Source organism: Hippocampus bargibanti, linkage group LG01 (genome assembly GCF_051943395.1).
Source record: "Hippocampus bargibanti isolate YZ-2025 linkage group LG01, ASM5194339v1, whole genome shotgun sequence".
Classification (NCBI taxonomy): domain Eukaryota; kingdom Metazoa; phylum Chordata; class Actinopteri; order Syngnathiformes; family Syngnathidae; genus Hippocampus; species Hippocampus bargibanti.
The window spans coordinates 12,667,653-12,680,883 of NC_142734.1; the positions used below are offsets into that span (position 1 = coordinate 12,667,653).

Below are 13,231 nucleotides of genomic sequence, written 5' to 3' on the forward strand. Positions count from 1 at the left end.
GGCCCACGTTTGGCCGAGCACAGTCAGTGAGAAATGTGTTAAAATGTCTGACACCTGCTTGTTTTGTGCATCGTTTCCATCCAGGCACAGCGGAAATGGATCCCTACCCTTCTCTGATTGGTTGACCGTGCACACGTGATGGTGACGTTTGCCCTCCACCGAATTACTTATTTCTCTGTCCTGCCTTGATACTGAAGTTTAAAATAGCAACAGATTCAGGACGGTTCGACTAAACCGGCTTTCTAGAAACAAGTCATTTGCTTTTATTTTTACATTTGGTTTATGTGTAAATAAACATTGTGCTTCAATAATTTTAACAAATAGAATGTGAACAAAAAAGACAATACAATGCAATACAATTTAAGAGATTTAAATAGTGCTTTGGGGCGGCCCGGTAGCTCAGTGGTTAGCACACCGGCTTCACAGTGCAGAGGTCGCCGGTTCGCGTCCCGGTCCGGCCTCCCTGTGTGGAGTTTGCATGTTCTCCCTGGACCCGTGTGGGTTTTCTCCGGGTCCTCCGGTTTCCTCCCACACTCAAAAAACATGCATGGAAGGCAGATTGACCACTCCCTAGGTGTGAGTGTGAGAGTGACTGTTGTACGTCTTTGTGTGCCCTGCGATTGGCTGGCAACCAATAAAGGGTGTCCCGCGCCTCGTGCCTGAAGACAGCTGAGATAGGCTCCAGCACCCCCCGCGACCCTAATGAGGAATAAGTGCTACGGAAAATGAGATGAGATGAGATAAATAGTGCTTTCACAACAACTGAAGCCGTAACAAAGCACTTAAAACAGTTAACATGAAGTGAAATAATAAACGCATCACAATACATAAAACATGGACAGTCACAATCTGAACCATTTTTACCTCATACAATTTGTTGTTTGGAGTAGTTTGAAATGAAAGGAGAGAATCATACAATAGTACAACAATAATATTTAACATAAAATGAAATGTATTATTATTATTATTATTATTATTATTATTATTATTATTGTTGTTGTTGTTATTATTATTTCAAAAATCACCAGATGTGGTGTATTGATCCAATATTGGTATGGTTTCATGATTATCGCTGGCAGATATATTTATACATGCATTCCACCAGAGGATCCTATGATATTGTGCAAATATTTTTGAATGGGTATACCCCGTTGCTGTAATGATGGGATCCTCCTGCAAGTAACAGTCAGCAGCAACAGGGGGAGGAGAGGTGGCGGTATTTTGACGCATGCGCACTCGCGTGTAATCTCATCGAGTCAACGTAGGTGGAGCGTGGTTCACAATCGCACAGACTCACTCGGTCATACACAAAGCCACGCCTGCCCGGCGCGCCTCTCATTACTAACCCAGGTTTGCACCGTTTCTTTTGAGGAAGCCCCTGGTTTATTTCTCTCGCCACTCAAAGGTCGTGTTGTGCTAGGGTCGCACCCCCTCCTCCTCCTCGTCACGGGAACGACCCGCTGCGCGCTCACGAGGTGCAAGGTCGCGATTTAAACAGTGCAGTGTCAAAAGAGAACGTGCAAGACAGGGAAAACAACCCAAATGGTCCTCAGTGGTGCAGAAAGAGTAGTCAGTGGCGTTGACATTGCACAGCACTTTTTCTCCCATTTATTGACATAGCAAAAGAGATCTGTATGGTTGCGCAGCAGCTGCAGTGCGCAGCATGGTTCGAGAAACCAGACATTTATGGGTGGGAAATTTACCGGAAAATGTACGAGAGGAGAAAATCATCGAGCACTTTAAGCGGTGAGTAGAAAGAAAGTGTTGTGCCTTTTCCTTCTCGCATCTGTGCTGTCCTGTCAGCGCCCCCTGCTAATCATCAGCATCATCATGTTGCACACACTTGCTTCCATGTGCATGTCGAGAGCCTCACCATTTTCTTCGGAGCCCACCTGTCCACCTGACACCAAAGCTATCGAAATATTTTTTTTGAATATGAACGCTGCACTCGCTTCTCCACTGAGCAATTGCTGAAAGTACTTATTCAATGGATGAATTGTGTATTAGGAGATACTGTCAGTCGTGTCAGTGGTATATGGTTGACGTCGCGCAGCCGCAGTGTAATTTCGTGTGTCCAAGCTGGGTTTGATTACACTGCAGCAAAAAGAAGCTTTGCAACTCATAAACACCCTCTCGCACACACACCGTAGTTATCATCGTGAGTTTCGTTTCCCGTGTCGATTTTAATGGAATTGTTGAGAATCAATCTTCAGGAAATCTGAATTGCCATGCGCTTGTTCGCAAGATGTCAAAGAAAAAACAACCCGCCTCACAGCTGCATCCATGTGTGGTCTCCAAACACCAGACTGCTCAAACCATCCCATATCAACGTTTCTGAGCAATCGTCGGGGTCGCCTTATCGGCGTAAATCACGCACGGTCAAAAAATGCACCTCGCGTCCGTCTCCGTTGCTCAACGTGAATGCTCGCAATAAATGCAAGCCTTTACGAGGTGCATGTGAAATGGTGTGCGTTGCGCACATGAAATGTCGCAGGAGGAAGCTGCCTCCCTCCACGTCCACCGAGGGAGGAAGACGCGGACAGTGATGTGATGTGATGTGATGGGGAAGGGAGAATGAGTGAGCAAGGGTATAAAATGGCGTCGGAAGATGTGCGTTGTGGAGGGACTGCGCATCCCAAAATATTTTGCCACTCATGGTGAAGAGTGTGAAGCTTCATGTTATGTTGACTTGATCGATTTTTAAGAACATGAGTAATTGTATCACGGCTGATTTAGGAACTGGGGTCATTCTTTCAGATGCTGGATCTTTTTAATTTTGGTGACCAATTAAGCTTAAATGACTTTGACCCTAAACTGTTTTCAACTCGTATCTTCTATTCTTCTATCTCTTGCCCAGAATTTGACTCTAGATGGGGTACTCATGGACATGATATGGACAGGATTTTTTTCTCACATCATATTTATTTATTTACCCAATTTGCCGTGTACCAGTATGCTAGTTTTCTTCGGGGGGGAATGCAAGGGATTCTTGCCGGTTTCAATTTGCTACATGAAATTTGACCACAATTGGACAACCATTGAAACGCTGAAAGGGTCTGAAAAGCCACAGACATAAGTCATTTTGCTTAGAAGTAACTATATCAGGAGCATTTTGGCCATATCTCGGAGTCATTCAAAATCCATGATCAGCACCCTGAATGAAGGGTTTCGTGAAAAGTGGCATCGTTCAGGTGAAGAATTTTGAGCTGAATATACCATATTTTCAGGTGTATAGGGTGCACTGGAGATAAGGTGCACCCCCAATGAATGGTGTATTTTCAAACATTTTCCATATATAAGGCGCACCGGACTATAAGGCGCCACTGTAGATAGAGGCTGTTGTTACCCACGACTTCTACAGGGGGAATTGGAGTCGGTGGCTGCTGACAGGAGTTGCGAGACCTGTTGTGGCTCAATATTACTTCACATATAAGGTGCACCTGCGTATAAAGCGCAGGGTCATATTTTGAAGAGAATTAAGGCTTTTGGGTGCACCTTATACACCGGAAAATACGGTATAATATATACAGGTAACATCCGACTTGCGTCCGAGTCCAAGTCAAAATCCATTCAAAATGTTGAATAGAGATTTGGAGGCTGACTCGCAAACTCCCCCCTCTGGTGCCATCACACGGTCGATTGCTGTGCGAGATTGAGATGCTGGCTGGCCAAAATTGTCATACACGTTGCCGGCCTGCTAGCGCGTTGCGTTGCCAGGTGTATAATTAACATCGTGGTCGGACGTACAGGTGGTCGTAAGTCGAGCCGGTCGTAAATTGGATGATATATATATATATATATATATATATATATATATATATATATATATATATATATATATATATATATATATATATATATATATATATATATATATATATAGCCCAAGCCACCCTCTCGGTAGAAATGGGGCTTTTTAAAGAATTGTGCACATGAATCGTGCTCACTGGGGCTTTTCCACAAGATTCCATTCATTTCCCCGTAAATTTTGATTATTCATAAAATAACTTCCAAATATGTGAAATGGAATTTAGAGAGAGGGTTCTCTGATATTGTTGGCACTTAGCTCATTAGTTTGTTTTTGCTGTTTTTTTTCCCTCCAGATATGGACGCGTGGAGAGTGTCAAAGTCCTGCCTAAACGCGGTTCAGAAGGTGGAGTTGCAGCATTTGTGGATTTTGTGGACATCAAAAGTGCTCAGAAGGCTCACAATGCTGTCAACAAGATGGGGGACAGAGACCTCCGCACTGATTACAATGAACCCGGCACCATTCCTAGTGCAGCAAGGGGGCTGGACGATAGTCTTTCCTTAGGTTCTCGTGGCCGGGATGTATCAGGGTTCACACGGGGGCCTGGGGGTAGTGTATATGGCCCTCCTACATCACTCCATGGTAGAGATGGACGCTATGAACGGAGACTAGATGGGTAAGTGGATAATTTTTTTATGATCGTAGGGCGAGGTGAGCTTATTTATTTATTTATTTATTTATTTATTTATTTATTTGTTTGTTTGTTTGTTTGTTTGTTTTAATTGAAGAGCTCAACTCCAATTGTCTTTTCGCATGTTCACTGACTTGTGTAGAAGTATATAATCGTACGGATTCCCAAGTCAGCGCTCCGGGATATTCTTAAATACACACAGCACGTTGCTTGTGACTATGGTCACACTCACATGAGGCAATCCGTGCCACATTGTGCCCACTTAACACGTAAAATGTAGTGTGAGTATGCATTGCACACTGAATATTCAGTAGAGAATCTTCTAAACTCTGTAACCTAGGCTAAACATGGCTCCTCACTGAAATACAAATGCCTGTATTGCCTTCGAGTCATTGTGTATAATTTCAACATACTTGATTGTTTCATAATTAGCACAAAATATTTACCCGCAGAAAAAAAATCTTATCCTGTGGCTGTTAAGTGCCTGTGACAGTTTTGAAATGCACTTATAAATAAAATGTACTGTATTATAAAATATAATAAGTGTATTATAAAATATAATATGACACTTGAATGCAATCAATCCTTTTGGCACTTATTCGTGATAAGAAGCACCTTACACAATAGAAATTAATGCAGACAAAACATACCAAAAGCCACTACACGTGGATTGAAGCATTTAGCATCCAATGAACAACCTTGCTGTTATTCAAGGCAATGGACTCACTAAAAGTGATCGAAATAAACGGGATGACTAGAATAAAACTGACTGTAAATTAAAAAATAAATAAAGTCCACTGCACACTTGGTCACTAACGTGCATTATATTGTGCGTATACCGGCAGTTATTTGCACTTTGCGCAACCGGAAAAAAATGTAGGGTTAAGCGAAAAGTTTATTGGGCACCATCACATGCGCTCGCACAATGTCATCTTACGTCTTCATAGTTATTAATTCAAAGTAGAAATAAAGAAGACTTAAGATAACAGACAGTGTTAAAGCATTACTCTGCTGGAGTACCTGAATGGTAAACGAACAGGAAAGTAGGGGGCAATGACGGCTGTGTATCGCCTCATGTGAGTGTCCACGTTCGACTGTATCTGGTTGCCAATCACAGAAATGGTGAGATTCGTTTTGTAAATAGAAGCAATTTCGTATTATTTGTGGAAGGTAAAGATTGAACGTGGTACATTTTTCTAGGAATGCTGAAAATGTCTAAATATAAGGACCTAAATCAGTGTGGTCCAGCGACTGGGATTCCTCTGTTGATCTGGAGTTACAGTACATGGCTGGCCAGGTGGATTGTATTACTGTTCGTCACCATATAGTCAAACAAACAAGTACCCAATGTACAAAGTATAAAAAGGACAACATAATTTGGATGAATGTCATCTTTCATTTATTCACCGTGGAGTCACATGGATAATTTAAACAGAAAACATATACCCCACTGCTGGATGAACACCTACCGAAAGGATATTCTGTCCTGCCAAAGCAACGGGTTGCTTTCTTAGGCCCCTTTCATTTCTGTTATTTGGAATTATGTCTGAGATCAGGGCATTACAATTTGAGACCTCTCAGAGACCACAACAACTCAAGATATATTTCACCAGTGATTTGGGAACCCCGCCCCTACCCTCACCCCATCTTCTTCTTTTTTTTTTTTTTTTTTTTGGTCAACGACTGATATGAACACCTGGCTGGAAAATCATGACCTCCTTTTTAGTTGGAGAAAATGTGCCAGTGGACTACCAACTTTCTCCTGCATGTCACCATGCATTTTGGATGAGAGTTCAAACAGTCACAATATATCCTGAGTATGGACTGCATGTAGACTTGCACATGGATGGACAACTAGAATGGACCTTGGGCAATGTATTTTCTTCTCAATGCAATCAGATGAGTGCGAGAAGATGGATTACCGTTGATCAGCATCTTTCACTGGAAAACCAGGAATGAACTGAATTGGACCGATGTCTTTCCTTTCATGGAATTTGCAGGAGCTCACACACAAAATGGCAAGTCTCGAACTGGAAATCTTTCATGAGCTTCTTAAAAATGGACGCTTGGATATTATGTAGTCATGAAAGACTGTCACACCTGCCTCGATGGATATATGGACTCAAGGTGACTCATTCAAGTATTTGGTATTCCAGAGTGTGGATCTTGTTTTGTACTCCTTTTCCTCAAAGGTCACCTTCCCTGAAGATGAGGATTATTATTTTTTTTCATATAACCACTTTGCTTCATTTTTGTCCCTCCGCTACTTTCCACTCATCATTTTTGCCCACACACAGTCCTATCTCCCTGTATTGTATTTGGAATTATAGGTCAAGTTACTACTTTTTGAAAAGGTTGGTATGTCGTGCCCTGCCTGTATATTTTAGCTGTCCTCGCTAACCCCCTTAGTTTCCACCGCTGACTCTCTGATCGACACACTAATAGCACTAGCTGCTGCACTCTATACTTGTCACAGTTTCCCCTTCTCGTCAACTTTTCTTACCTGACCACCAGCTCTCATGACATATCGGTAATGCAGTGGTATTGCAAGAGTAATGATTTCAAAGTAATTTCCTGAAAAGTGATTAAAATCGGTGCTGTACTGCCTTGCCTTTGGAATTACAGTAAAGTCTCGTTATATCGATATTCAAGGGAGTCGGAAAAAATATCGATATAACCGGGAGTATTGATATATCCGACCCTGTTTGCATGTAATTTTCTTCGTGCGTGCATAGAAATAGTATCGATATATCCAATATCGATATAACGAGACTTTACTGTAATTGCATTCCAAGGTCAAACCATCATGACCCCAAAATAAACCTTTTTTTAACTTGACTGACAGATTCAAACAAAATAATCCAGCGTTAACTTTAAAGTGAAGTTGGTGTCTCTTGCAATTGTTTTAATTGCATTATTATTTCTTTGGGGTTTAATGAATGTTGTGTGTGTGCGTGCGTAAGAACTAAGGTCTGCGTAAAATACTGCCATATCTTGTATTGCATCTGGGGTTGCATTGAATTATAGGCAACCCCAAAAAAATATTGTGGAATGTATTTATTTTTGGACACATTGCCACTTATTAGTCTTTGATGCTTGTTTAGAAATAATGTCTATGAGCGACATTTGAAGTCCCCATCTAGTGAAAAAAAAGTCTAATAAATTTTTAATATAGGGACAGGTATATTATTTTTTGAGGTGCCTTGATAAATTAAATTGCCATTTAGAAAGTGCATTTTGTATTTCCTTAAAGGACAACCGATGTCTCCGGACAAGTTGTGTCCAGAAGTTGTAAAATGGCTTCAAATGACTTCTACTGAGCGTATTTTACAAAGATTCCACCACATATAGCTATATTTTACGTGCTGAATACTCGTGCTGAATATTCCAGAAGTCTTGTTTTTGAGTTGGTGATGAGTCCGTACGTGACGTCACTGAAGGAACGCCCCTGACCGAAAAAAAAGACACATTGTAGCAGTCCTTCCATCATGTCAATGCTTGTTTGGTCTGAAAACCTCGTGTTGCGCCAGAAGAGGGTGTCCAAGCTCCATATAAGGAATTTATCAGCCTGTGGAAACGTAATACACTGTCATGTCTACAAGAGGTCGCCATTTTCTTCTGCCTCTTTTTGGGTGAGACATTTCCACCCAATGTTGCCTCAAAATGGCACGGAATAAATTCTTTAATCGATTGCAAACATGTATGCTTTCCTCTTCAGAACTCTTTGAATCATATTCATAACTGGATGTGTAACAAGAAAGCATATTCTCCGAATCTGAAGCCATTGTTTTGATTCTCCAGCAATGCAAGACGTCTTGGCGTGAGGTCACGAACTGGGGGCGGGACTTTCTGAAAATGCCCAATTCGCAGCTCAATTTTTTGCAGATTTTGATCACTTTTAGTCATTTTTTTGGGTGTTTTGCATTTGAATAAAAGTATCATACTGCGTGTTTTGGGTATTTTAGATACTATAAAACGTTTTTCTGATGTCTGTTAGGAAACAAAAAAGTGACGTCGGTTGTCCTTTAAGTGGTCTCCGTTGGCCCCTGTCCACCACGCTTGTGCCAGTGCCCAGGTTCATTAGCCAGTCTCTTGATCATCATAAGCAGTGACATTTGGATGATTACGTAATGCCGTAGCTTTGACTTGACTCTGTCGGTGGCAACCAATACCCGTTCTTGAGAACTTTAAACACCAACTAAACACAGCCCTGTCCCTGTCACCAAATTAACACCAGTTTTTAAAGTTTTTTTTTAATGGTATTTCACAGCACTATATGATTAAACAAGACAGTGGAAGTTAGTACAGTGATACCTCAGCTCACAAACTTAATTGGTTCCCAGAAAGTTTGTGTAAGGCGATAAGTTCGTCTGCCGAACATTTATTTCCCATAAGAAACCATTAAAAATGAGAATAATCCATTCCCAGGTCCTCATAAAACATAATTTTCTACTAAATAAGCCTTACAATGACACAAAATACACCTTATTTTATGTATAATAAATGTGCTATTGTATTGTAATGAAAGAAATAAACTGTACTGAATAATAGTCGTTTTATTTACATATACCTGTCAACCTGTATGTTTTTGCCATACAAAGTATGTTTATTATGCATTTCAAGACGTGTACGACGTACAAGATAATCTGTACGGAAAAATGCAAATTTGTCCATTATGGGTACCTTCCGGTATACACCGACTATCACGAAACGGCAAATCAATCAAGTCAAACGAGTTCGCCATGGTAGCCTCTATCTCGGTATCGTTTTTTTTTTTTTCTCGTTGCAAACAAAGCGAGCGGTTTGATGTTTGATGGGGATTTCCCATTGCATAATTCCGATCACACGTGAACAAACCGAAAGTCAGGACGATACGAGGGATTGATACAAGCTTCGAAGAAAGGTGTGGAATATTCGTATTGTGTTGCTTGCAAAAAACACGTGAAAGTAGCTGCCTCCGGTTTCTATGATTTAAAGACGTATTTTGATACAAAGAGCAACGCCAAAGACGTAGAAGTTTGGAAAACATATCGATCATACAATAGCATACAATAGAGAACACTATAGTAATTAAGCAACACTTATATTTTCATCATTTATTAAGAATATGTACAGAGTGCGTCTTTGTGTGCCCTGCGATTGGCTGGCAACCAATTCAGGGTATCCCCCGCCTCGTGCCCAAAGACAGCTGAGATAGGCTCCAGCAACCCCCGCGACCCTAATGAGGAATAAGCGGTACGGAAAATGAGATGAGATGTACAGAGTGATACATAAACACATGTACAATATAACGAGAAACTACATAAACACGTTTGAAAAAGATATGGTGTACGATTATTTTGTAAGGGAAAATACGACAGTTTGTAAGGGCATGGAGCCGTGGAGGTTGACAGATATGAATACCTTTGTGATGGTCGTTGATGTAGTTGCCTCTTAATGATATCCGAGTGAAGTGGCCGTTCTTTCTCGCCGATAATAGCCGCACTTACTGTCCCCTGCTAGCTGCTTTTCATTAATCTAAATCAACATAAGTTTTTCAACCTCTTCTATTGCCTAAGACCTTTGCTTAGACAACACAGAAACACCCTTAGCCACACATAGCAATGGTCAACTTAACGTACTGGTACATGGACGCTAAGTCACACAAACTCACACCTCATTCATGTTTTTCGATGATCTCCTTCTTCTGCCCCACCGTAATTTTCTTTGCCTTGTGCTCTTCGGCTTAACACTAGCCTGTGGTGGGGTCTTTTTTTCGGTCCCATAACAGCGAAAGTACTCCACTCGATAACAAACCACGTCTGCACTCAAAGAAAGGAGGTGACAAAAACTAGTCCGCCAGCCACCGCGGCGCTGTTCGCCCGTGTGGTTGTGGTTTGGTGTTCATCTGCCGAAAACTAGTCCGCCAGCCGCCGTGGCGCTGTGTGGTTTGGTTAGTCCGCCGAAAACTAGTTCGACAGCCAAGACTATATGCTCACAAATTTAATGTTTGTGAGGCGAAAAGTTTGTGAGCTAAAGCATTCGTAAGCTGAGCTCCTCTACATACAATATAGCCAAATATTTAAAAACTATCTTAGCTCCGTTGGTTGGTAACACAGAATATCACGTAGAGAACACCACAGGGTTTGTAGAGAGGATCAAAGACCTCATATTGGAACCTGAGGAAACTTTGGCATCATACGATGTGACTTCTCTTTTTACATCTGTCCCAAACCCAGCAGCAGTCTCAGTGGTGAGGACGAGACTGCTGGCGGACGTTTCTCTGCATGAAAGAACCAAACTTAAAGCAGATCACATCTGCAAATTATTGGAAATCTGCCTTAATACTACGTATTTTCAATTTCGGGAGAAATTTTATAAACAAATTTGTGGTTGTTCTATGGGCTCCCCACTTTCACCCATAGTGGCTAATCTGTACATGGAAGAGATGGAGAAACAGGCCCTCACATCCTTCCCGGGGACAAAACCTAGACACTGGTTCAGATATGTGGACGATACTTTTGTCATAATTAAAAAACAAGAAATTCAATCCTTCACAGATCAGCTCAACTCTTTAGACATCAACATTAAATTTACTCGTGAGGACATTAAAGAGAACCAACTAGCCTTCTTGGATTGTAAAGTAATTATAAAAGAGGACAGAGCGCTAAAAACAGAAGTCTTTAGGAAGGCTACGCACACTGACCAATACTTACTTTTTGACTCTAACCACCCTTTACAACACAAATTAGGAGTTACCAGAACCCTCCAGCATAGGGCTAAACTAATACCAACTGGCATTGAAGGTAGAGGAAAGGAGTCAAAACATCAGGCGACAGAGGCTGACAAACCAATAATTCTCAAGATACAAAAAGGAGAGGAGTAGCAGTACTTTACATTGCAGGAGTTTCTGCAGAATTACAAAGAGTCCTTTGGCAACACAAAATTCCTACTTATTTCAAACCGATAAACACGTTATGGCAAAAATTAGTGGATCCAAAAGATAGGCTACCGAATGAAAAACAAAGTAATGTAGTTTATTCCATACATTGTAAGAATGAAAATTGTAAAGAGCAGTACATTGGGGAGACTCAACAAATTCTCAAAAAAAGACTTTATCAACATCGCAGGGATACTACAAGTGGGCCTCAATCGGCAGTACATTTGCACCTAAAAGCTAGCAACCACTCATTTGACGACAATGAGGTTAAAATCTTAGCAAAAGAACATGGATGGTTTGAAAGGGGAGTAAAAGAAGCGATTTTCATAAACCAACTAAATCCTTGATTAAACCGGTTTGGTGGAGTGAGGTTCAATTTGGATCGTTCATACAATCGCCTGCTTAGGCAACATAGGATTAGTAATACTGATGAGGTGATACCGGTCGAAGTGGGGCAATCAGGCCAGTGGTTAGTCAGAACGACAGGAACTATCAGTTGAGCAGCTGCAGGGAGTAGTCCTCTGCTCCCCCCAACCTGAGAGCAGGGACCTATCATAGCAGAGTCTGCCATGTCTGGACAGTAGGGATATATATATATATATATATATATATATATATATATATATATATATATATATATATATATATATATATATATATATATATATATATATAGGGTCTAAACTACCAGTAAGACTTTAGTTTGCTGACGAAGTTTCTTGGATAAGAAGCGACACGTCTGACACCTTCAAATCACCTTCAGATGACGGCCGAAGAACGCTTTTCATCGATGGACCACTCCTGTACGACTGAGAACTTACACAGACGTTCGTAAGATGAGGTATCACTGTATTTGACAAGCGGTAACACGCACAGAGTAGCAACATATTCAAACAGGGAGTAAAACATAATTCACAGGCTTATTCTTTCATCTGCGTGAAGATTGACTAATATTTGATTGGAGGTGAGTTTGGCTGCTCTACCTCTTTGTCTTGCTCTTCTTTTTTGCTGCATATCTTCTAGTCGTGCTACATAGCATGTTACGGCACGACGTGGTACCACACTGAAGATATGCACTTGTAAATTCCAATGAGTTCGTATGCAGTAAAGACCCATAAGTGATGACTCAAAAATATATAATATCGTGAGGACACGAAAGGTGCACCGCTGTGTAGCACAATTCATTGTACCCATGAGCAAAAATGTCATCTTTTGGCTACTAAATTACTGTAGTGTTTTTTTCAGTGAAGGTCCCTATCACAAATTGATCTTATGAGGGAGATAAATAGCCTCCCCAAATCAAAGTTTGTAACGTAAAAGTAACAAATACATTATTAGTGCAAGCATAAAAGCATTAACGGGCCGTGCATATAACTCCTAGGCCTTCAGTAGTGCTAAGTCTGAATCAATCTGTAGCTGTGATTTACTACACGTCCTGTACTGTACTAGAGGGTACAGTTAGCCAGGAAATAACTTTTGAAGAAAGAAATACTGTCATTGAACTCTGAGTTTTTACCATCAAGGTGTGGATTCATGATATGGGGTCGGAAGTCACTCTTTCACACCACAGAGGAGATGATTGGCGAAGGATGGCAAAGCATCAATAATAACCTCATAAAATTGCAATATTATTTGCTATTTTTTGCTTGCTATATTTTCTTAAACGGCTTTAACAATAAATCTCCAACCAAATCTATTTCTTCTCCTGCTTCAGCCATTATGGGTTGACAAAACCGCTATTAAATCAACACAATTTGTTTGTATTTGCAGCTCGTTACCAATAAAGTGAGCTCGCTCTAGCCAGTTTGCGCTTATCACCAGTGGCTAGTGACGAGCCAATCATGTGACTCGCCAACCATAGTAACCATAGTAA

At 40.9% G+C, this 13,231-nt stretch overlaps 1 protein-coding gene across 2 annotated transcripts in view; it reads left to right on the plus strand.

The window, feature by feature from the left end:
* Positions 1–1,291: 1,291 nt before the first annotated feature.
* The window catches only part of spen (spen family transcriptional repressor), a 31,285-nt gene continuing 19,345 nt past the window's right edge, over positions 1,292–13,231 (plus strand). The window contains exons 1-2 of one of the 2 annotated variants that reach the window (XM_088996986.1): positions 1,292–1,746; positions 4,104–4,424. In XM_088996986.1, the coding sequence (XP_088853112.1) occupies positions 1,664–1,746; positions 4,104–4,424 (404 nt within the window). In that variant the 5' untranslated portion in view covers positions 1,292–1,663. The remainder of the gene's footprint in view (positions 1,747–4,103; positions 4,425–13,231) is intronic. The other variant, XM_088996979.1, reaches the window with a different exon arrangement.